This window comes from Spermophilus citellus (assembly GCF_964194105.1).
Source record: "Spermophilus citellus genome assembly, chromosome: 4".
Classification (NCBI taxonomy): domain Eukaryota; kingdom Metazoa; phylum Chordata; class Mammalia; order Rodentia; family Sciuridae; genus Spermophilus; species Spermophilus citellus.
Window position 1 is genome coordinate 135424626 of NC_138185.1, and position 24421 is coordinate 135449046.

Genomic DNA, 24421 nt, shown 5'->3' on the forward strand with positions numbered 1-24421 from the left:
ATCTGGAGTCTCTTTCTATCATAAACAACTCCACTGCTTCTTTTTATTTCCTGGAGGTTTATCCCTACCCCTCACCCACCAGTAGAAATAACACAGACAGCTGAAGCATAGCAAGGAGTCTTTACTAAGATGGGGGCTGGAGGTTGAGACAGGTTAAGGACAAGTAGAATGGGTCACCATTAAATGGGAAGAAGTCCTGGGGATCTTGAGTCATCTGCCAGAGATAGGGAGTTAATGTTTGTTTTGGATGAGAGGGGCAGGGATGCGGATATCCTGGCCTCTCTCCAGACGCCGTTCACAGTCAATCAAATAGTTTACTCCATCGATGACCAGTTGCACCAGCTCCACCTGAAGGACACTAATCCTTGATCTCTGCTTCCCATAATCTGAGTTTCTTTCTTTAGCACTTACTGACTTTCCTGCTCTGGAAATTCATTTCCAATTGCCTTTTTGCTTAACCTGAATTTCACTTCAGATTCTGTTACATCCTGAGGCTCACTCTCACTGTCACTATCTCAACCCCCATAGACCTGTACCTCCACCCCTTAGGATCTCACCTCTGACTTGCCCAGTCGATCCAAATTAGAGATGTCAAAGACATTGCCTGTGGCAGCAGTGTCTACTCCTCCAGTCCCACGCTTCTGAAGTCTTAGGTTCTCTAGGATCTTTGGAAAGCGGCTATCCTAGAGGGGAGATAGGGATTGGAGGTAGGGTCAATAGAGGCAGAGACTGTTCCTATCTGCTCAGAGATTTTCCCCTGACCCTTTAGTCCCAATATGTCTGGCTCCTTTTGAAGTATCCAACCCCACCCATCCACACTCATCCTCTTCCTCACTTATACTGCTTTCTAAACCCCCACAACTCCTTTACTTTGCTTAGCAGGGGCAGTTTGATATGCACTCCAGCCCGAAGTCCAGTGCCCAGGTTAGATGGACAGGTCAAGATGTATCCCAAACGCTCATTCCACATGAATTCCCAGCCACGCTCCTGGATTAGCCGTTCCACCTGAGCCCACAAAGATTCTGTTAGTCAAAAAACAAAGGATATGTGGACCCTCCCTTAGGAACTCTAGAAATATATAGAACAAGAAACTTGGGTGTGAATAAATAACATTGTTTTTTTTTTAAATGAAAATAGTCGATTATTGTCATCATATATGCAAAGCAATTTTGATGTTGTAAAATAATGATGTGCCTTATGATGAGATTGTGAGAAAATATATTGTGTGTGGAAGGAAAGAAAGTTGAGCAAAGCATTAAGGATGATCTAGGGAGCTGGGCCCAGTGGCATGTGCCTATAATCCCAGCAGCTTGGGAATCTGAGAATTGCAAGTTCAAACCCAGATTCAGAAACTTAGAGAGGCCCTAAGCAACTTAGCAAGATCCTGTCTCTAAATAAAATATTTTAAAAAGGAGTGGGGTCATGGCTCAGTGGTTAAGTGTCTCTGGGTTAAATTCCCAGTATGGGAGTTGGGGATGATCTAGGGAAATGAACAGAGGTAGTACAATGAACTGAGAAAGAATTGATTATTCAATGAATTCTGCATGTTTTACAATGAGCAGAGGCTCCTTTCAGATAAAAAATGAAGGTACAAGTTTTGCAACAGAAAGATGCAAGAAAGCCTTCTGTTAGCCATGGAAGGAGCACAAGTGAGAAAGCAGAGACATGTGATAACAGAACAGAAAAGCCAGATTCATAGGGGTGTGTGTGAGAGAGTGAAAGGGGACCTGGAATGGTGTCATTGTTTCTCTTAGCTATCCTAATCATAAAGATGATGATTAGAGTTGAAGAGACAGAGGATCTGTCAGTGCAATGAACACAAAGACCATTTGCCAATATTAATAAAGGGGACCCTGTTTATAATTCAGAAAGACATGATGGTATGGGGGGTTCTTTCATGCTGAATATGGGGAACCCTTCATTAAGAATAACAACATATACCTAGCACTTATTGAGTACTTGATATGGAATAACCACTTTATCTGCATTATTTAATGTCTCACAACAACCTAAAATGTAGGAAATCTTATTATCTCAATTTTACAGATGAGGAAACTGAGGCATTTAATTTAAAGAGTACTTCCCTACGTATGCATAGTCAGAATATGTTATCCCTTATTGCCAAAAATAGTTTAAACTTCCCAGCTAGAATCTAAAAAAGGAGCTTGCTTTCTTTCAATTCTAAAATAGAACTGTATATAAGAGAACATACAGTAAGAATTGGGTTTATAGCAGGTTCTAATATAGAATTAAATATGGAGATTCAATCCATACAGGATTGTAGATTCTGTTCAATCCCTTATCTAGAGCCATACATTCTGGAACTTGAGCCATCCCATCCTCCTTTTTCTCTTATCCTTCTCCCACTCTTAGTTTAAAGCCAAGACATGATAATTTAGCAAGAATGACAGAATCTAGAGTCAAGGCCCATCTTGACTCAGAACTGAGGGATTATTTTGGAATCTTGAACACCATAATCTCTCAACCCTACATCAATCCAGGCTCCAGTGTTTTCCTAATCTGCACATCTACCATCCCACATCATATGTCCCAGGAACTAACTTGCCATCTCAGTTATTTCTTCTTTGCATTATCTGGAAACTGCTTTATTTGCTTCTTTTTGTTTCTGACATTCTTTTTCTCTTCCTATATTTCGGGTGACAGTATGTCCTGGCTTTCCCAAGACAGTCCTGGTTTTATACCCATTGTCCTGGAGTAACAAATGGTAACCCTTTTTACTATTAGAAATGTCAGTCTACCTAGGCTGCTCTTTGGTTTTCCTTATTTCCTCCCACCTAGCTTCCTTATACATTCTTTTTCTTTTAACATTTATTTTTTAGTTGTAGTTGGACACAATACCTTTATTTTATTTATTTTATATGGTGCTGAGGATTGAACCCAGGGCCTTGAATGTGCTAGGCAAATGCTCTACCTCTGAGCCACAACCCCAGCCCCCCCCCCCCTTATATATTCTTCTCCAACCTCTTTGAGGCCCCGGCAGAATCTTTCAAACACTCTCTTCATGTTGCCACCCTTTTCCATGGAGATGACCCGAGTATGATCCTCCTCATTCACCCAAATCAAGAAGCTCTTCTCATTGTTGTGCCTGAGGGCAGGAGGTAAAGAGGTCAAGTGGCAAAACAAGAAATGGGAAAGAAAGGGGAAAAAAACATTTATGTGGGCACAGGGGATAAAAGAGGTGAAGAGCAGCCTCATACCAGATTCCACGAGCATCTGGCCAGTCTCGAGCCATTCCTGCTGCAGTCAGTAATGGGGACACAGGCTTATCAAATAGAAAGTGGTCCTGGGGAAAGTAAAGCAACTTGGGTTAAGAATCCTTCAGGTATTGAAGCCTTGAACCCAGAGCCCAGCTATTTTATCTGGCCCAGGCTCCCCTCTGGTTCTACTCCCCCAACCCAGCTCCCTTTCAGGGTCCCTCACATCAATAAGCTGCTGCTGCTCAGCCTCTGTCATCTCACTGAGCCTATAGTAACGTCCAGCCAGGTCACCCTTCAGGCCACTCAGTGCATCCACCACAACGCGTTCCACCTCTCGCCGCTCTGCCCGAGTGCAGGCTGGAGGCAGACTGAGTCCCCGGATACTTCGGCCAGTTCTGACTCTTGAGGACAATACATACCTCTCATCAAAGTAGCCAGAACGAATCTGAGGGACAAAGGGAATATAAGTCATAGAAACAAGTAGATATATAGCTCAGTTGGTAGAGTGTTTGCCATGCGTGTACAGGGCCCTGGGTTCAATCACCAGCACCAAAAAAAAAAAAAAAAAAAAAAAGAAATAAACACCCTTGGGCAAGGAGAGATTTCAGGGATTAGAGGACCTTCCTTCACACAAGGTATGTATTCATCCTGCATACAATGAGGGGAGGAGTCAACTGGGCAAGACTCCAATTGAAGGGAGTATTGTGGACCCTTCCTCAAACTTCCCACCTTGGAGCATGGTCATTCTTATTTACTGTTTTCTCCACATCTGCTATTTCTTAAAATACAACTCTTTCCCCACATTAAGATTAAAAACTCAGCAGTATAATGACCATGAGTCAGAAAATAATCAAGAAGAAGGAATTGGAGATACAAAATCTTTTACATGAGGCAACACAAATCAGAAGTGGAATATATGGCTCACCTTACTGGCATCCAGGTCAGTGGTGTGCTTCATTGTTCTAGGATCATATCCATTGTGTCGCTCTTGAATCACTGGGTCAAACAGGTCAGCAAATATCTAAAGGGGAGTTAAGAGGAAGAGGTGGTTACAGAGAGGAAATCTCTTCTTAGACTTCACTTGTGAATAGATTTCACTGGGTCAGAAAACTTCAGTATGGATGGCCCAGAGTCTTGAGGGAAAGTGAGGGATCTTTAGGAGAAAGGAGGTGGGATTACTGGGAAGACAGCTTGGGTTACCAGGGAGACTCTGGGGGCCCCCTACCTCATAGGTCTCCTCATCTCCAGCCACCATGCCCACAGTCTTGATGAAGGGGTGGCCAGGGTTGTCCACGCCAGTCTGGATGCACTGATCTAGCGTCCAACCCGTGGGTGTGGTCTTGTCGCAGAGCCGTGCATAGACTGCTGGGGTCAGGTGACTGGCCATGCAGTTGTTGTGCTTTCGGAGGTCTGGGTACTCAGCGCTGGGGAGGGGGTACCCAGTAACCATGGAGGGAGGGCACAGAGGCCTGCACTTAGTGCTATCAGCTGGGAGCTGTCCAGTTAGCCACATTTGCTTTTGCTCCAAGGGAGGAGGGGGAATTAGAGGTAGGCTAAGCCTTGATAATCTCTTTAGGACTTTCAGGGTCTATTCTTTCCCAATAGTTCTAGCTGCCTGTGGCTGGCTGGCTCAGTTCCCCAAGACCTGCACAGTCCTTTCCTCCCATGAACACAGCATTAGTGATGGGGGAGGGGAAAGACTAAGGAGAATTCAGGAAATGGGGGAGAACAGCAGGAAAAGGAGATGGAGAGTGAAAAGGATAGTTCCTGGTCTTCGGATTTGGAGTCTGGGCAGGGGTGCAAGTAGAACTCATAGGGCCAGAACTGGTCTTGGTGGCGGGGACCGCGGGTTAAAGGTCCCCACAAATGCTCTTGCTTTTTGGGTTTGGTCCCCGCTTCCGCCCCACTGAAGTCTTTTTGTAATTATTGTCCTTGTCTGTTGCCCAGGTCCTCCTCACTATCCCCACCTCCGTTCTCATAACCTCCTCCTGCGCGCCTCAGGCACTGATACCTTGGGGGATACAGCCTTCGTCGTTCACTGGCAGCTCGTACAGGTTCCGGGCGGAGCAGAAATCCAGCAGCTAGGGATCCGGCTCCGGCCAAAGCCAGGAGCCTGAGCCCGGGGCGGGCAGACAGCAGACGAGAGAAGGGACCAGCCATGGCTTACGGGGTCCGACTACTGGATCCCAGAGCAGGAACTGGTGCGACAAGATCAGGAAGGGAGGATGCAACTGGGCAGACTGAGTGCTGGAGCTGGGTCCCAAGCTGATGCCAAATGGGGGTGGGGGTGGTGGCTGAAACCGGAGTAGGATCGGGTGCCAACCAGGCTGCTGGAGAGGCGCAGTAAGCTAGTTGGAGCAGAGGCGCAATGAGCTAGTGAGGGCGGGCAGAGCAGAGGAAGGCTGGAGCCGCAGTCTCCAGGGGTGGGGCTCACTTAGGCCCCGCCTTCCCGCCTGCCACCGCGCTAGGTGTGCGGGGGCGGGGGTGGGCAGCACTAGTCAGATAATTAGGAAGACCTGAGACTCGCACCCCTAAGACTGGGATGTAGGCCCACCTGGGATGAATCTGCCCAGATTTCAGCACCACGTAAAGGACAGCACCACAGCACTCCGAAACCCGAACACCATACCCCCAAGCTCCTTTGGTTTAATCTGAAACCCGATCCCTCGACTTTGTGGGTGTGATAAGGTGACATTGCCAACCTCTACTCTTGCTTTCGGCCTCCCCCAGCAACCTCTCATCTTCCCAGGGGAGGCGGCCGCAAGAAAACCGCGGAATAAGCACCGATACCAGAGGAAGACACAGAGAAAGCACAGGGTTAGAGGCAGACAGTAGGATAGACACCCGCAGGCTCAAGGTCACCTTTTCCTAAGAACCAGGAAGAGTACCAAGGTGCCTCCTTGACATACCTGTGCTCTCCTAACAAGGTGGAAAAAGAATTCCCTGAAAGGAATCAGAGAAATATTTGCTCTTTTCCCATCTATGCTCTGTCCTTCATTCCCACTCTGCCCCCAATTCTGCAGCCCTGCCTCCACTTCTAAGTCTCTACTTATCTTTCTTCCCCATCCTTCTCCCCATTCCCTACTTCACCTTCAATCTTTTACTTTTCTTCTTCTTTTCCAGGCTCAAACCTGTTTGCTGCTCACAGGTCTCCCTCCGAGTAGTCTCTGCGAGCTTGCCTACCTGTTAGTTGCACTGGGGATGGGGGTGGGGCGGGAAGGGAATTGTTAGCTTTCTCTTCCTTCTTTCCCTTCTCTGTAGCTCCCAGTTCCTGGACTGGAGAGGAATATAAAGAGAGAAGGGTGTGGTGAGATGACTGGGTGTGGAATGGAACAGGCAGGCACAGGTCTCCAAGCACCACTTGTGTTTCCTCTCTTGGCTCCCTAATGCTGTTTAATCCCGAGTGTAAAGGCGAATGGTGTCCAAGGGCATAAGGTCATCAGGGAATCTCTGCCTTCCTCCTAGTCTTCTCTCCTCTCACTCTTCATAAAGTTCCTATTCAGATTTGAGAGGGCTTAGTTTCCACAGCTCCACGTATGACTGGTAGGGAGGAGAATGAATGCTGGAGCTGAAATAGGGATGTTCGTGGCTTCAGTGTGGAGGGTCAGTTAAGATGGAGTAGATATATTGGTATTAGTCCCTTCCTTCAACTGTCCTAATGTACCCACAGTACAGGAAGACACTTTGAAATTTCAAGAGAGAGTATTTTGGAAGGAGAAATTCCCTTCACATTGTCCTCTGGCTCCACTGATGTCTCCCCACCATACTCTTATTCCCTTAGCTGTCCTGAATGTCCTTTTTCCTACCTTCCTCGTTTGTAGGTATCCTTAGAAACTATCCATCTCTCTTTGGTATCCATTATTAACTCTTTCTTCTGAGGAGACAGTAAGTATCAGAGAATATGTTAAGTTCTGCAGTTAGAGTGTGGTCACTCTTGGAGAGACAGAAAATGTTACCTGTGCTAAAGGTGCCCATTACCTAGGTAAAGGTATAGCTATGAGTAAGTAAATATAATTACTGGGTATGGTGTATATTTATCCAGATAAAAGAGAGAGATAATCTTCCAAACCAGTAGGGTTGTAATTTTACTTAGAGGGTGTTAAGGAGATAGGGGGTGAGAAGAGAATTATATATAGAAGGAGAAATAAGACAGCCAAAGGAGTAGAGAAATTATTCGAGTTTGAAAAGTAGTTATCCTAATTTATAATAGCTCCACTGAGAAGGAACATTTATTTTTATACTTTTATTGTTCTTTGTGAGCCTCTGACAGACATATCATGTATTAATACTCATTTAAAAAATTATCCTACAGCATATGTGAAATAGTCAACACATCTGTATTTGATTTATCTAATAATTACTGCTATTTTAAATAATATGTAATATTTTTCAAGCATTTTACATTTGCAAAGAACTTTTATATATATATTATTTTACAGAATCAAATTGGATTATTCCAGTGTATGACTAGGAACAGAATCTATATTTTCATGGAGAGCATAAGAGAAATTAAATACATGAAAGATACTATAATAACTTGTTTGAAGGGTTGGAGTGATGGAGAAGGTATGAGCCTGAGCATGAACTAGGGAGGCATCTGTTCTTCTGAGAGCCAATGCTTAGAATCATCTCTCTCCATTCAGGAGAGTTTGGCTTTGGGGTAGGGGGTCAGTACCTTCAGGCACCTGACTGGCAAAGGGGCGATATCCCTAAGGTTGCAAAGAAGAATTTGTAACTGTTCTGACAAAGGAAACCCAAGTGAAGATGCAAGGATAATAATCAAAACACAAACATATCCAAAATACTTTCACATAACCAGTACCCTATAAATTAGTTAATTTATAAAAATTAGTTATAGATGGACACAATACCTTTGTTTTATTTATTTATTTTTATGTGGTGCTGAGGATTGAATCCAGTGCCTCACACATGCTAGGTGGGAGCTCTACAACTGAGCCACAATTCCAGCCCCTAAATTAGGCTTTTAATATTACTTTTAAGAAAGATGGAGGCTCAGGGAAGTTAAATGACTTGCCCAAAGCTACACAACTGTAAACGTTAGACCAGGATTTCAAATCCAGTTTTGCAGATCCCCAGCTTGGAGGGTATAGAAAACACAGGGTGTGGAGATAGGAATCAACTTGTCCAGTCTTCTGTGTCCATCCATTTTCTTGTATCCGACAAAAAATAAGTCTCTTCGTAGCCAGGCACTGTGACTCATGCCTGTAATTTCAGTTATTTGGAGGGCTGTCACAGAATGATCAAAAATTCGAGGTCAGCCTGGACAATTTGGAGAGCTCCTGTCTCAGAATAAAAAATTTAAAGGACTGGGAATGTAGCTTGGTGGGAACTCTCTCCTCTCCGCCCTCATTCAATCCCCAGTACTGGAAAAAATAAAGTCTCTTTTTTCCTTCTCTTAACTTTTTAATATGCTTCTTTGTTTTTGTCTTTGTTCTCCCTGTCATTTCTCTTTGCATTTTACATTTTCAGCCTATATTTATTGGATCTTTTTACCCCGTTTTGTCTTATAAAACAAACAAAAGACTGATTTTGCTCTCAAGGAGGTGCAATGGCACAAACTCTTGTCTTCTCCTTTGGGTCTCGCTTTTCCCAAAACCGCACTGCCTTTGTCTCAGACCAAGAGTCTGAACTCTGGCGACGCAGTAAGAAATTAGAGGTAGAAAGGCATCAGGTTGCATTCCCGCCCGCAGCCACTAGGAGCCACCCTCCTGTGTGCAGAAGCACCGGCCAACGCAGCCTGACTGTTGCCGGTGCGCGCCCTCCGCTGATTGGTGGCACTGCAAAGAAGTCGAGCTTTGATTGGACCACTGTCAGGTGTCGCTGCCGGCAGGTTCGGCTGTGCGAGCGGAGAGAGGCGGGTGAGTGCGGGCCGGGGGCGGTGGGGGAGTGGCTGGGGGCTGGGGGCGGTATCTGAGGGGGTGGGCGCGGTGGAGTGGGCTCGGTCTTTGCGGAGGGCGGTGGTTAGTACCCGTTGGGGGCAGCTTCGGGGAAAGAGGCCCAGCGGAGAGGCCTCTGTGTCAGCGCAGGGAGAGTGAGGCGGGGGCGAGTAAAGGCTAGAGAAGTCCGGATGGGAGGGCGGTATTCGTGATCCCGAGCTCTGTAAGGAGAGGACGAAGGAGAGGGTCAGCGAGAGAGGAGATGAGTGTGTAAGGATCCGAGTGAGGAAGAGAGGGTCCTACAAGGGGGCGGAAGGAGTGGAGCGTACAGGGGAGAGGAGCAGGGAGGAGGGGGCCAGCTCTAGGAGGACGGGGACTGGGTGGACTGGGGAGGGTCAGGGCGGGAGGGGCTCAGCGCAAGGAGGGGAGGGAGCGGAGTGGACAGGGGAGTGGGTCCACTCGAGGAATGGACTGTTGTAGGGAGGAGGCGAGCCTCCAAAGAACGTCGTGTGAGGAAAGAATGGATCTCAGGAAGCCATTGTAGGGGAATCATTGAGGATTTAGTATAAATATGTAACCGAGTGTGATGACTCATGTAAAGGTTTGAAGGCCTGTGTAATTCCGGGGAAGCAGTGAGTGGGAGGATTAATATGATTAGTTGACTAGTAATGGGGGACAGCACTCAGTGTGGGGAGTGGTTGGGGGAAATCAATGAAGAGTCAAATAGGGGAAAGAAGGCAGTATGAATGTGTTAATGCTCAGGACAGGGTGGCAGAAGGAATAGGGAGTAAGTATGGAGGATTAAAATGTGCATTAAGAAGGAAGTGAGGGCTGGGGATGTGGCTCAAGCTGTAGCGCGCTCGTCTGGCATGCGTGCGGCCCGGGTTCGATCCTCAGCACCATATACAAAGATGTTGTGTCTGCCGAGAACTGGAAAATAAATATTTAAAAAAAAAAAAAAAGAAGGAAGTGAGGGGTCCACTGTTTGAAGGTAGGAAGGAGATAGTGTTGATGGCCTGAGAAGTTTTTCTGTTGGAAGTATTTCTTTATCACCCATGGAGCCCTCCAATCAAGTGCAAGGTGATTTAGGAAATTAGGGAACTATGCAAAAAGCAGCACTAAATTCAAAGGGATAAAGAAGTTACATGGTTTATTTATTCTCCCTTTTCACCTCTCTAGATCTGGTTAACATAGATGTTTCTGAGAAGATCGCCTGCCCCTTCCTTCCTGCTTACCTTAACCACTTTCTCCTTCCACCTTCTCGTCTTTCTTTCCTCCCTCCTTCCCTTCCTTCCTTCTTTTCATATTTATTGAGGCCATAATTAGTCCGCCCTTTTGCCCAGTGTAGAATCTGAAGGTTTTTTTTCCGCAAGAAAATTTGGGGGAGAGGATGAAGGGAAAAAAAGCATAGAAAACAGGGAAGTGGTGCCTGACATTGTGGCACAGTCCTGTAATCCCAGTCTCTTTGGAGACTGAAGCAGAAAGTTTGAGGTCAGTCAGGGCAGTTTTTTTTTTTTTTTTTTTTTTAAGAGAGAGAGAGAATTTTTTAATATTATTTTTTAGTTCTCGGCGGACACAACATCTTTGTTGGTATGTGGTGCTGAGGATCGAACCCTGGCCGCATGCATGCCAGGCGAGCGCGCTACCACTTGAGCCACAGCCCCAGCCCCAGCCCCAGTCTGGGCAGTTTTAAAAAGATCCTGTCTCAAAATGGGGATAAAAGCAAAAACAAAAACAAAAAACAAACTGGGGATGTAGCCCAGTGGTGGAGTACTTGCCTAGCATGGGTGAGGTCCTGGGTACAATCCCTGTACCAAAATAAAAATAAAGAAAACAGGGAAGTGGTTTTGGGAACACCACATTAAACCCCAGCTTCTCTCAGAGGTACTTCTAAATAAGTCCAAGCTTATTTCATAGCTATTTCTGTCAGCCTTCTATTTTTGCCTTGTTAAATATGAATTTGGACCTTTCAAGTCTGTATTCTTGAATAGACTCTTCTTCTACATTCTGTTATTTGCCACCACCACCCATTACAGAGTTGTAATAGAATTTGAAGAGCATGACTATACATTCAGTAAAAATTCATTAAGCGCTTAGAGAAAGAAAAGGCAAAGAATTTTGAATCTTAGACATGAGAGAAACCCCCTGATTCAGAGAAAGGTTAAATAGTGAAACAAAATTCTAATTACCTAAACTGTACAGAAATCTTGGGAATGCAAGTCATGGGAATTGGGTCAGGTCACTAAAGAAGAATTAATAGAAATAACTATAAATTAGGAGGAGGAGTACATGTATGAGACCTGCAGTGCATAAGTGGAAATGTTCAGTCTAAGAAAATGTCATACCTGTGGTGGTTGAGCAATAGAGATAACAGGTGAAGACTGGAAAGGTCAAGGTCTATGTAAAGGTCATCTATTACTTCCTAATCAAAACTGCAAAACCCCAATATAATGACAGAGTTTAAAATAAAACTAGTAAAGTAGAGAAAGTAATTGTTGAAGACTTTTAAAAATCTATAAAACTAAATTAGTTCATTTACTTACGGAGTTTGTGGCTTTCATCAGAGTTGTCAGTATTTCTGAGAACTCCTGGAGACCATGGAAAATTGCTGATGTATGACTCAATTTTATTTTTGGAAAATAATAACAGATGCTAATATCCCTGTAATTCACTATTAGCAAATGTTTGCCTTTTGTGTGTTTGCTTCAGATCTTTTTAAAATTTAAATAAACATTATAGTTAAGGCTGTGAAGTACCATGTGAATCATGTGAATCTTTCTCAGTTCCATTCTCCTTTCTTCTCAGAGGTAACCACAATCATAAATTCAATGTCTTCCTTTTAAGTCCATGTTTTTATACTTTTAGTAATTATTTTTGCAGTCATAAACAATATGTACTCAATACAATACAAACAATATGACTCAAATTAATGTCTTAAGATATTTTTACTGATATGGCTTTAGGCAGGACTTTTTTCCACTTAGCTCCTGAAGTGAAGGACCTTGCCCTAGACCAGCACTGGTTTTGTAATGTGTAATATTGCTTGTTTTTACAAATGGAATTGTACTGTATGCATATCTCTACAGTTTGCACTTGGAAACTGCCAACTTGTTATATATATCTCTGTTCACTTTTAATTTTTTCTAGTTCTATCACTAAGCTCATTCATTACAGCCTTTTAAAATTTTTATTTTGAGTCAGGGTCTCTCTAAATTGCCAGGACTGGCCTTGATCTTGTGATCCTCCTACCTCTGCTTCCTGAGTAGTTGGGATTACAAACTGTGTGTCATCATGCTAGGTCTGATTCATTTCACTTTTTTTTCCCCTGGGTACTGGCAATTGAACCCAGGGCTTCTCACCCATGCTAGGCAAGAATTCTACCACTGAACTACATCTCGCACTTTTATTTTTTATTTGAGGCAGGGTCTTGGTAAATTGCCAAGACTGGCCTCAAACAGATTCTCCTGCCTCATCCTCCCAAATTGCAGAGATTACAGGTGTCTGCCACTGCACCTGGTTAACCTCCTAAATTCTGATTCACTTTAGTATGTTTCATTTATTGCATTGTATCCATTCTTCTACTTATAACATCTAAATTGTTTTCAGTTTTTTTTTTCCATTAGCAACAGTGAGATTAAGGACAGCTGGGTGTAGTGGTACAGGTTTATAATCCCAGCAATTTGGGAGACTGAGGCATCTTAGTGAGGCCCTGTCTCAAAGAATATAAATGACTAGGGGTGTAGTTTGGTGGTAAAGAGCCCCAGGGTTCAATTCTCAGTACCCTCCCCCCTCCCCCTTCCCCCGCCCAAAAAAAAAAAAAAAAAAAAAGAAGAAGAAGAAAGAAGAAGGGGAGGAAGATGGTTAAGAACATGTCTTCTTGGGCTGGGGATGTGGCTCAAGTGGTAGCGCGCTCGCCTGGCATGCGTGCGGCCCGAGTTCGATCCTCAGCACCACATACAAACAAAGATGTTGTGTCTGCCGAAAACTAAAAAATAAATATTAAAAAATAATTCTCTTTCTCTCTCTTGAAAAAAAAAAAAAGAACATGTCGTCTTATGTAGGAGAATTTCTCTACAGCAGGGTTTCTGTACATTGTCACTACTGACATTTTGAACTGGATGGGTCTTTGTTGTATGTGGATATCATATACATTTTAAAATGTTTAGCAGTGTCCTGCCCTCTTCTTACAAGTGCCAATAACACCTTTTCAGGTATGCTAAGCAAAAATGTCCCCTGTGCAGCAAAATCACAACTGGTTGAGAAAGACTACTCGAGCTGTGTATATATAAAAGTGCAGCTGCCAGCTTGTTCTGACTCATTTTCCCTGATGTGAAGGACCTTGTCCTAGACTAGTACTGATATCAGGAGACAGTAACAAGACATTGAGAGTAGAGTTTCAGAATGGACCAGAGACTGCTCTTTGGATGCTTGTATCATCTACCTCCCAGCCAGCACTAGACTTCTTTTTTTGAACTAATTTTCTGGACTTGGGCTTCTGTCTTTTAAGATGGAAGAGGTGAAGGGGAGACATTGGGAATTTTAATGTTCTATTATAATGCTTAGAACAGAGGGTGCCCTCAGTTTTTTTTTTAATATTTATTTTTTAGTTGTACCTTTATTTTTATTTTTGTGGTGCTGAGGATCGAACCCAGTGCCTCTCATGTCCTAGGTGAGCACTCTACCTCTGAGCCACAACCCCAGCCCCTCAATAATGTTTTTTTTGAGTTAATTATTGGAAACGAAGATGAAGTTTAAGGGCAATGGCATCTGAATTGTCTCATTCCTTTATTCCTGAGTTAAATCCTTGAGTTCAGAATTACTGTGGCACAGGGTAGAAATATTGTGGAATGAATACAGAATTTGAAATGTCACTTTCTATTCTGGTAAGGAATCAACAATAGCCTTCCTTGAAGAACTGTCTTTCCTATTTGCTACCTGAAGTTAACATTGTTTCCTGCTGGCAGAATCAGGGACATGCGAGCACTGAAAGTCTTAATCTCCAGATCCTCTTAGCTTGGTTAGGTTGTGAGATGATCAGGGAAGAAAAGGGAAACTTTTCTTTTACAGTTCTTTTTTTTTTTTTTTTAAATTTCAAATCATTGCCCACAGCCTCCCTTCTTGTTGACCTTTCTTTCACATAGCTTTGTTTCCTGTTTCCACTTGTACCATGTAGTCCCCTTATTTTCTAGTTCTCCATACCCAATTCCCACTCATTGCTTGAAGGCTTAGATTCTGAACTGATGGGGTACCCCCTCTCTGCAGAACGGGATGAGTGGGTGTTCCGGCGGGGATGTGGTCATTGACGGCCAATGAGGACGAGAGCACCACGGCTCACTTCTTCCTTGGAGCTGGAGATGAGGGGCTGGGCACTCGTGGAACAGGCATGAGGACAGAAGAGAGTGACAGTGAGCTCCTGGAGGACGAGGAGGATGAAGTGGTAAGATTAGGGAAAATGATGTAACTTGGTGTTGGAGCCCCCATCATAGAGACTTGAGATCCTATGGGATAGAGACATCTCTCTGCTCTTTCCAAATATATAGACTGTCTGTCATAAACAAGCCCTATCCTGGTTTAGGGGAGGGACAGTGAGATGATTATTTGCTTCTCTTTGAAACCCCTGCCCTTTTGCCCTTCTCCTATTGTCTCATGATTATTGGTTCTCTGACTCTTCTGCTTGAGCATATATTTCCTATAGTGGAAAGCTCCTATTCTGTAGACAGTAGTAATCCCTAGACATGCCTCAACCTAGACCAAAGTTAGTAGGCATCCTTGGTCCCCAGTGTCAAAAGTCCTGAGAAGAAACTGTGCCCTAAAGAGATGATATTGTGTTCCTTAATGAGGGTAATATAGATGGGAAGTTCCTATATTCCTGAGAGTACTTTTTCTCTGTAGCCTCCTGAACCTCAAATCATCGTTGGCATTTGTGCCATGACCAAGAAATCCAAGTCTAAGCCAATGACCCAAATCCTAGAGCGACTCTGCAGATTTGACTACCTGACCGTTATCATCCTGGGAGAAGATGTTATTCTCAATGAACCTGTGGAAAACTGGCCATCCTGCCACTGCCTCATCTCTTTTCACTCTAAAGGTTGGTATCTGGAAAGAAAGACAGGAAAGGATGGTGGTGGGAATGTTGGATTGGGAATGAGGTTCTTACTGTCTTATTAGTAAAAAGGCCATCAGCTCCTCCCAACACTAGAGAACAGTGCCAAGGGATTTGCTTTCCCTACATCTTGGAGGAGTTGCTGGGTGTAATTAAGCCTCAGGATAGCTCTAAAACTCAGAATCTCTGACAGAGTTGGGTTTCTGGAAGGATCTTAAACATAATCTTTTTTCCTGATGAATACCCTAGACTTAGGAAACTGGACAGAGGAATAAGTAAAGGGTTGGATGGGTAGAGGAGCTCAGTATCAGCTATGACCTTTAATGTATCTCTGTCTCTCTCGCCATTTTCTTACCCTGTCTCTTTCACTTTCTTTGTTTGGTCTATTTCCTCTTTTCCATCCCAGGCTTTCCTCTGGACAAAGCTGTTGCTTACTCCAAGCTTCGAAATCCCTTTCTTATCAATGATCTGGCCATGCAGTATTACATCCAAGATAGGTATAGCTTTCTGTGGACCAGTGGGATGGGTAACCCTGAGATCGTGCCCATTTGGGGAACCACTCTGGGAGGGGCAGAGTCAAACAAACATGTTTAATTTTTGTATCATACCCTATTGAGTTCTGTGCCCTGGTATCTTCCAGTTCCTATGCAAATGATATCCCTAGCCTCTTCCCTTAGTCAGTCCCTACTTCTCCCAGCTAAATTTATTTGGGGGTGACAGGAGAGAGGTGTACCGGATCCTGCAGGAAGAAGGTATCGATCTGCCTCGATATGCCGTGCTCAACCGTGACCCTGCCCGGCCAGAAGGTGAGTACCTGCCCTTGCCTTGCTTTCCAAGACTTATCCCAGTGTCTGTCCTCTAAATATCTCCTATATACCACCTATCTATGTGGGACTTTGGTTATTGGATTATGGGTAGGATAAGAACCACGGGTCTTTGGACAAAGACTCAGACCTTTTACATAGATACTGTCATAGCTATATACCACATATCTATATTACTATATCTGTTACTAAGAGATGGCCATAAAATTTTGAGGGTTGTAAAGATTAAAACCCCAGGGAAATGGGAGTTGGAAATATTCTATAACCTTAGGCCCTACACACTCCCACCTTTTAGAGTGCAACCTGATAGAAGGTGAAGACCAGGTAGAGGTCAATGGAGCCGTTTTTCCTAAGCCCTTCGTGGAGAAGCCAGTGAGTGCAGAGGACCACAATGTTTACATCTATTACCCCAGCTCTGCTGGAGGAGGAAGCCAGCGCCTCTTCCGTAAGGTGGGTGGGGACATATGAGCCTCTGGGAAGTTAGAGAGGTAGAAGGGTGAGGATGATATTGTGAAGAAGGGGGCTGAAGGATTTGGGGATAGGGTGGTGGATTGAGGCAATGTTTTCTTTCCTTTCTTTTCTTCCTGAAGATTGGCAGCCGAAGCAGCGTTTACTCTCCTGAAAGCAGTGTCCGAAAGACAGGGTCATACATCTATGAGGAGTTTATGCCAACAGATGGCACAGATGTCAAGGTTATGGTGGACACAGGGATTTAAGATGTTACAAAGGTCTGGGTGGGGATGAGGTTCTTGGGAAGCCAGTGCATGTGGAAGGGGTGCTAGAAATTAAATGTGAATTCAGTTGGCTTTCAATTTCAAGTGAAGATAATGAATGGAGAATGTAGACATTCTTATTTACACTGTCAGAGCAAGGGCAAGGTGGCATGAGAAATGGTGTAGTGTTGATAAATTACTTTTTTTTAAAGAGAGAGTGAGAGAGGAGAGAGAGAGAGAGAGAGAGAGAGAGAGAGAGAATTTTTAATATTTATTTTTTAGTTCTTGGCGGACACAACATCTTTGTTGGTATGTGCTGCTGAGGATCGAACCCGGGCTGCACGCATGTCAAGCGAGCGCGCTACCGCTTGAGCCACATCCCCAGCCCGATAAATTACTTTTTAGTGAGGACTAGATAATAGTGCTAGAGTTCTAAGGAGAAGCCTTCCTAATAATTCTGCAGTTGGGCTCAATAAAAATAATGTCAGTCTCCTTATTCTTAATACTCAGGGGTTTTTTGCTTTGACTTTGTTTTGTTTTGTTTTTACTCTGAAACTAGTCTACAGACCTAGTCCTCATATTGTCTTCTCATATACAGGGTGAGCTGTGGGCATACTCAGTGATGCTATGTACCTGCAGGTGTATACAGTGGGGCCAGATTATGCCCATGCTGAAGCTAGAAAATCTCCAGCTTTGGATGGAAAGGTTGAACGAGACAGTGAGGGGAAAGAGGTTCGATATCCAGTCATGCTGACTGCCATGGAAAAGCTGGTGGCCAGGAAGGTCTGCGTAGCTTTTAAGGTAGGGGAAGAACCATGGCATTTGTGGAATGAGGGAGACAGATAGGAGCAGAAGTCTGGGAAAGAATCTTTTATTCTCCTTGTCTCCTTCTCCTGCAGCAAACTGTTTGTGGATTTGACCTTCTTCGTGCCAATGGTCATTCTTTTGTGTGTGATGTCAATGGCTTCAGTTTTGTCAAGAACTCAATGAAGTACTATGATGACTGTGCCAAGATTCTGGGGTAAGAGACAGTAGTCTGTGCTGAGAGAATGAACTTAGAGGAAAGAGACGGAAAGTTTTGCTTCTTAAAAAATATTGCAAAAAGGGCCAGGTGTGGTGGTGCTTGCCTGTAATCCCAGCCGCTGGGGAGGCTGAGACAGGAGGATCACAAGTTCAAAGCCAGCCTCAGCAACCACGCGAGGCATTAAAAACCTCAGTGAGACCCTGTCTCTAAATAAAATACAAAATAGGGCTGGGAATGTGGCTCAGTGGTCAAGTGCCCCTGAGTTCAATCCCTGGTACCCTTCCCTCCAAAAAATATTGCAAAAATGATTTAAGAGTGAAAAAGGAAAAAAAAAAGCAAAAGGGCTTCTCATCCCTATGCTTTCCCAGTGCTGCAATCCTCAGAGATGATAACTGTTAACAGCTTTAGACATAACAGATTATCTTTTTCTGCCATGTATAAATAAACTAGATTTATTTTACTTAAGATGATCATATTATGAAACTGTTCTGCAACTTGTTTTTTTTAAAAAAATCATCATATAATGTTTAAACTATTCAAAAATATGTAAGGAGTAATGAACATGGTGAACATCCATGAATATAGTAGTGCTGGCTGAGCATTTACTAGCCTAAGAAATAAACAAGAATATAGGTGAGCCAGGTACAGTGGTGCATACTTGTAATTCTAGTGATTCAGGAGGCTGAGGCAGGAGGTTTGCAAGATTGAGTCCAGTTAGTGAGATTGTCTCAAAAACAAACAAACAAAAAACCAAACACTTCTGGATTCAATCCCCAGCACTGCAACAAAGGGGAAAAAAAAAAGAATATAGTTGAAGCCCCTTACACTCCTCCCTGGTTACATCCCCTCTTCCATGTCCAGAGGGAACCACAGTCCTTAATTTGCATTTATTTATATTTCTACCACCTATATGAGGGTATATGTTTGCATGTTTTCAAACGTTTTATTAATGTATTCTTCTGTCACATTCTTGTTTTTGTGCGCTTCATTCAGATTTATAGTACTGATTTGTTTATTTTCACATTTTTTTCATATTTCTCCTTCTAGAAACACCATTATGCGGGAACTTGCCCCACAGTTCCAGATCCCATGGTCCATTCCCACAGAGGCTGAGGACATTCCTATTGTTCCCACCACATCTGGCACTATGTAAGTGAAAATAAAAAATCTGGAGTAACACTTGGGATTCCTTAAGCCAGACCAGTGGTTGCTCCTGACTCATGCCATCTAACAGGTAGAGCCTGGGTCTCTTCTAAGTAGTCCCCTTATCAGTACCTCTATCCCTAATCTCAGATCCTTGCTCCTCTGTTCTATGACGTGTCAAGTATGATGTGAGGATGGGAGGTGATGGGAGGTTGGGATAGGAGAGAGGCTCTGAGAACATTCCTTATCTTAGGATGGAGCTTCGTTGTGTCATTGCAATTATCCGTCACGGGGATCGTACCCCCAAACAGAAGATGAAGATGGAGGTGACACACCCAAGGTAGGAGAAATGTCCAAATGTAGACAGGTCTTTGTGAGGGAGATTGGGTAGAGAACAGACAGCTCCCAAAAGCTTGATTTGTCTTGCTCCTTACTTCTTCAGGTTTTTTACTCTATTTGAAAAACATGGTGGATACAAGACAGGGAAATTAAAACTCAAGCGACCTGAGCAGCTTCAGGTAAGGTGGTGAATCTCACCAGATTGAGTGCTAGGAGAAAAAAGGTGTGGGGTTGATAAGAGATAGGGTGGAAGGGCAAGCCTCAAGGACATGGCCTCCTACATGGAGACCCTATTATTTCCTCTAGGAGGTCCTGGACATCACAAGGCTGCTGTTGGCTGAACTAGAGAAAGAACCAAGTGGTGAGATCGAGGAGAAGACTGGGAAGCTAGAGCAGCTGAAGTCCGTGTTGGAGATGTGAGAAAGGGGATAGCAGAAGGGAGCCTGTAACAGTGAGAAGTGAGGTACTAGGGCACAAAGTAAACTGTTGTTGTATCCTGCAGGTATGGTCACTTTTCAGGTATCAACCGGAAGGTGCAGTTGACTTACTACCCTCATGGAGTAAAAGCTTCTAATGAGGGGCAAGGTAAGATAGCCCCTCTTTCAATTATCATTCGCATCTCTTGTTCTCAAACCTGTAGAGTGCCTCTACCTGAAATTACCTTTATGGTTTCCTCAGAAGTTGTAACAGTTAGAAATTCCTAATATTTTCCTTAGATCTAGACCTACTCACTGCCCCATATTCTCTCAGATTCACAGAGGGAGGCTCTTGCTCCATCTTTGTTGCTGGTTCTGAAGTGGGGTGGAGAACTGACTCCTGATGGCCGTGTTCAGGCTGAGGAGCTGGGGAGAGCTTTTCGCTGCATGTACCCTGGAGGACAGGGTGAGTGTTGGGATAAAATCCTTAGTAGGGCTGGAGTGAGGTGATTAGAAAATAAGTCAGGGAAAATGGAAAGAGGCAATGGGGAAGTTAGAGAGGAATAGAATATTCTTTCCTCTATATGGGTACTTATAGCAGTCTATTTCTGGTTCTTTCCTTTGCCCCCAGGTGATTATGCTGGCTTCCCTGGTTGTGGGCTGCTTCGTCTCCATAGCACTTTCCGCCATGACCTCAAGATCTATGCCTCTGATGAGGGCCGTGTCCAGATGACTGCTGCTGCCTTTGCCAAGGTGCCTATTATGGCTTTTTCACAGTCCCAGCGTCTATTAAGTAGAGAAACAGAGGGTTTGGAGAACTAGTTGGGAAATGTCAAAGTGTTTGTATACCAACTCAAAAGAAGCTATCACATTGTATACATTGAAAAGAAGATGAGAATAGTTAGGGGGAGTAGGTCTCCTTGCTCCTCAACCAGCTCCTGTTTGCTCTCTGGAATAATCTAGGCCTAAGAGAACTGGCTTGGAAAAAAGAACTAATTGACCTTGGGCTTCCCCTTCAGGGCCTCCTGGCTCTAGAAGGAGAGCTGACACCCATTTTGGTACAAATGGTGAAGAGTGCCAACATGAATGGTCTCCTGGACAGTGATGGTGATTCCTTGAGCAGCTGCCAGCACCGGGTGAAGGCTCGGCTGCACCACATTTTGCAGCAGGATGCACCCTTTGGCCCTGAAGACTATGATCAGGTCAGGCTCTCCCTATTTCTGTGCCCCAAATACCCTGGATCCCAAGTTCCTAGAATTCTAAATAATAATAGTGATCAGTGTAATAGTACTTATTACATGCCAAACATTGTTTTAGGTGTCTTACACATATTTTCTTGTTAATCCTTATAGCAACTCTTGGAGATAAGTAAATGCCATAATTCTCTTATCCACAATTTCAAAAATTAAAAAGATATTTATCAGTTTGACATCATTCATTTGGCAGCCAAATCCTACATGAATTGTCATAGGACTATTTATACTTCTTAAACTTCCTGGTTAGTGTCAATAGTCATACATTTTGTTGCAGAAATATTAATGTGTTTGGTTATGCCCTAAATTGAGCTGAAGGCATTAAATAATGTGTGACATAAACACTTTTTAACTTCTGAAGTTCAAAAAATTCCCACTAAATGTAGCTAATCCCAAGGACTGTGAATGGGAGAATGTTTCAGTTATCTCTTGTTATATAAAAAACTATGCCCCTGGGGGCTGGGGATATAGCTCAGTTGGTAGAATGCTTGCCTAGCATGCCCTGGGTTCAATCCCCAGCACCACAAAACAAACAAACAACAACAAAAAAAAAAAACTGTCCCCCAAACTTAGCAACTTAAAGCAATAGCCATTCCATTATCTCTCATAGTTCTGGGCTTTACTGGTCTAGCATTGGGTCTCTTCTGAGGCTATCTAGGAGGTTTGACTGGGGTTCTGGGATGGGTGGCTTTCTCCTTCTTCATGCTGTCCCTATAATCTCAGGAAGTGTCTTCTTCACAAGTTTTCTTGTGACTTCTCAAGCATATAACTGAATTTCTTTTTTTAATATCATTTTTTAATTGTTGTTTATGTTTTTTTTTATGTGGTGATGGGGATTGAACTCAGGGCCTCATGCTTGCTAGGCAGGTGCTTTACCACTGAGCTATTCCCTAGCCCCATGACTGAATTTCTTAAATGATGCTTTAGGGTTCCCTTAACACAGAAATTTACCAGCTTTCTTAAAGCATAAACCCAGAATTAGCACAACATAAGTTTGTTATTTTTTTATTGGTTAAGTAGTCACAGGGCCAGGCCAAGGGAAGAGTCAAGGGAAGGGAAGACAAAGAATTAATGATCACCTTTAATTACCACAAGGACTGTCGGAACTGTACTACTTTTCTCCCATTTTACAAATGAGGAAATATAAGCTCTAAAGAATTTAAGCAGCTTTTTCCAATATCACACAGCTACACAGCTAGTATGAACCCTAGGAGTCTAACTCCAGAGCATAGGCTGTTAATTACTACAATACACTGCCTCTCAGTATCAATCATAGTGGGTATCATTATCCAATGTGACCATCCTTTTTCTTGGGTATCCAGACCACAGTTGACCAGGCAGTGGTTTTCCACTATTCCAATTCTCATTTCTGATAGGTTCTTTTTTTTTTAATTGTAGTTGGACACAATACCTTTATTTCATTCATTTATTTTTATGTGGTGCTGAGGATCGAACCCAGGGCCCCGCACATGCTAGGCAAGCGCTCTACCACTGAACCACAATCCCAGCCCCTCTGATAGGTTCTTTTAAAAATTATTCATGGGCTGGGATGTGGCTCAAGCGGTAGCGCGCTTGCCTGGCATGCGTGCGGCCCGGGTTCGATCCTCAGCACCACATACCAAAAAAGATGTTGTGTCCACCGAGAACTAAAAAATAAATATTAAAAATTCTCTCTCTCTCTCTCTCTCTCTCTCTCTCTCTCTCTCTCTCTCTCTCCTCTCTCACTCTCTCTTTAAAAAATAAATAAATAAATAAAAATAAAAATTATTCATTTTTAAAATTGTATCTTTTTAAACATTTGTAAGTGTACAGTTCAGTGGCAGTAGGCATATTCATATTATTCTGTAACTGTATACTGATAGGTGTATTTTTGGTGTGTTTGTGTGTGTGTGTGTGTGAGTGTGAGTGTGTGTGTGTGTGTGTGTGTGTGTGTAGTGCTTAGGAACCCAGGCAAGAGCTCTACCAATGAGCCACATCCCCAGCCCTATGACAGGTTCTTAAATGAGTTACATAGCTAAGTATATAACGTGTCTTTGCTGTGTTCTCCTCTGAGCAGGACTCAATAAGGGACAGAATCTTGCTGCCTTATTTTTCAATCTGTGTTCAATACCAAATCTAAAAAATCTCCCTTCCTTCTTTTTTCTAGTAAGAATGAAACTTATGAGGCCTTAGGTAGACCTGTGCATACTACCTAGAATCTTCTTCCTCCCCATTTCTCATTGAATGTGACTGTCCTAAAAGCTTGAGTTGGAATCCAGTTCTGTGGCAGCACTTCTACTCTAGGTCCAGGCAATAAACACTCATAAAAACATTCTGCCGATATTTTGTAATAATGTTATAGAGATTCTGTAATAAACTCACAGGAATCTGGGCAATCAGCACTAAACCTATCTTGCCTTTCTTCACTCTTCCTCACAGCTGGCTCCCACCAGAAGCACTTCCCTCCTCAACTCCATGACTATCATCCAGAATCCCGTGAAAGTCTGTGATCAGGTATTTGCCCTGATCGAAAACCTCACCCACCAGATCCGTAATCGGATGCAGGACCCCAAGTCTGTAGGTGGGTGTGAGTGCTACTGTCTTCAGGTACGGGTGCATTTCTCAGGCACTTGTGTGGCCTTTCTTAAATGTCTGAGACAAGGCATCCTCATCCCTCTGGTTCTACTCCAGAGTTGTCAGGGTCTTTTGTTGGAGGTCAAATCTTTGGCTCTATCTGACTGCCTGCCTTCCTCCCAGACCTGCAGCTCTACCACAGTGAGACACTAGAGTTAATGCTGCAGCGTTGGAGCAAGCTAGAACGTGACTTTCGACAGAAGAGTGGGCGCTATGATATCAGTAAGATCCCTGACATCTATGACTGTGTCAAGTATGATGTGCAGCACAATGGGAGTCTGGGACTTCAAGGCACAGCAGAGTTGCTTCGTCTGTCTAAGGCATTGGCCGATGTGGTCATTCCTCAGGTGTGTCTCATAAAAGTGATCTAGTCTGGGGATAAGGGCATTAGGAAGGGGAAAAAAAGATTTGGGAACCAGGGGAAGAAAACTTAGAGAAGTAATTAGTTGAGTTGTTAAAATTCTCAAGATCCACTCTGACTCTGGGTAAGTATAGAAGGTTAATTGAGGAGATATTTGGAGAGAGGAGAGGGAAAGTGGTGGATAGAAAAGAAGCCTTAGATCTGAGGCATGATCTTGGGGCTAGAAATATGAAGCAAGAGGAAAGCAAGATTCACTGAAGTACTTATTCCTGGCGCATGGTCCCTTAGGAGTACGGGATCAGTCGGGAGGAGAAACTGGAAATTGCTGTGGGCTTCTGTCTTCCACTGTTGCGGAAGATACTACTTGACCTTCAGAGAACCCACGAGGATGAGTCTGTCAACAAGCTGCATCCCCTGTGAGGGAGGGCTGGGAGGGGTGATGGATGGAGGGAGGGGCATGTTGGGAACCCTTGGAAAATCAAGTCTGGGATGGCTTGGGCAGCCAAGAAGAGAGGGG

General features: G+C 43.8%; 2 protein-coding genes across 29 annotated transcripts in view; one reads left to right on the plus strand and one right to left on the minus strand.

Moving 5' to 3' along the window:
• Positions 1–123: 123 nt before the first annotated feature.
• On the minus strand, positions 124–6448 carry CKMT1B (creatine kinase, mitochondrial 1B). Of its 2 annotated transcripts, XM_081288810.1 has the most exons (11): positions 6309–6448; positions 6128–6161; positions 5230–5566; positions 4444–4642; positions 4144–4239; positions 3442–3663; positions 3219–3304; positions 2983–3106; positions 871–1005; positions 558–683; positions 124–348 (listed from the first exon to the last, which is right to left on the minus strand). In XM_081288810.1, exons 3-11 carry the CDS (start codon positions 5376–5378, stop codon positions 232–234), a joined length of 1254 nt encoding a protein of 417 aa, XP_081144936.1. In that variant the 5' UTR covers positions 5379–5566; positions 6128–6161; positions 6309–6448; the 3' UTR covers positions 124–231. The 2 variants fall into 2 exon arrangements, with proteins under 2 accessions (XP_081144936.1, XP_081144937.1); XM_081288811.1 differs by lacking the exon at positions 6128–6161.
• Positions 6449–9048: 2600 nt separating this feature from the next.
• PPIP5K1 (diphosphoinositol pentakisphosphate kinase 1) overlaps positions 9049–24421 on the plus strand; it is a 44325-nt gene continuing 28952 nt past the window's right edge. For 17 of the 27 annotated variants that reach the window (XR_014021688.1, XM_081292077.1, XM_081292071.1 and 14 more), the window contains exons 1-20: positions 9049–9097; positions 14378–14552; positions 15008–15203; positions 15625–15715; positions 15939–16024; positions 16338–16492; positions 16633–16734; positions 17395–17556; positions 17655–17776; positions 18827–18928; positions 19176–19262; positions 19365–19440; positions 19568–19677; positions 19764–19846; positions 20012–20143; positions 20309–20430; positions 20697–20879; positions 23349–23490; positions 23667–23890; positions 24193–24320. Coding sequence is in view for 26 of the 27 variants with exons in the window: in XM_081292077.1 (XP_081148203.1) it covers positions 14406–14552; positions 15008–15203; positions 15625–15715; positions 15939–16024; positions 16338–16492; positions 16633–16734; positions 17395–17556; positions 17655–17776; positions 18827–18928; positions 19176–19262; positions 19365–19440; positions 19568–19677; positions 19764–19846; positions 20012–20143; positions 20309–20430; positions 20697–20879; positions 23349–23490; positions 23667–23890; positions 24193–24320 (2450 nt within the window). In the remaining variant the exon portion in view is untranslated. Of the gene's footprint in view, positions 9098–9349; positions 9386–14377; positions 14553–15007; positions 15204–15624; positions 15716–15938; positions 16025–16337; positions 16493–16632; positions 16735–17353; positions 17557–17654; positions 17777–18826; positions 18929–19175; positions 19263–19364; positions 19441–19567; positions 19678–19763; positions 19847–20011; positions 20144–20308; positions 20431–20696; positions 20880–23348; positions 23491–23666; positions 23891–24192; positions 24321–24421 lie in introns of those variants that run through there. The other 10 variants (XM_081292073.1, XM_081292076.1, XM_081292055.1 and 7 more) reach the window with 6 other exon arrangements.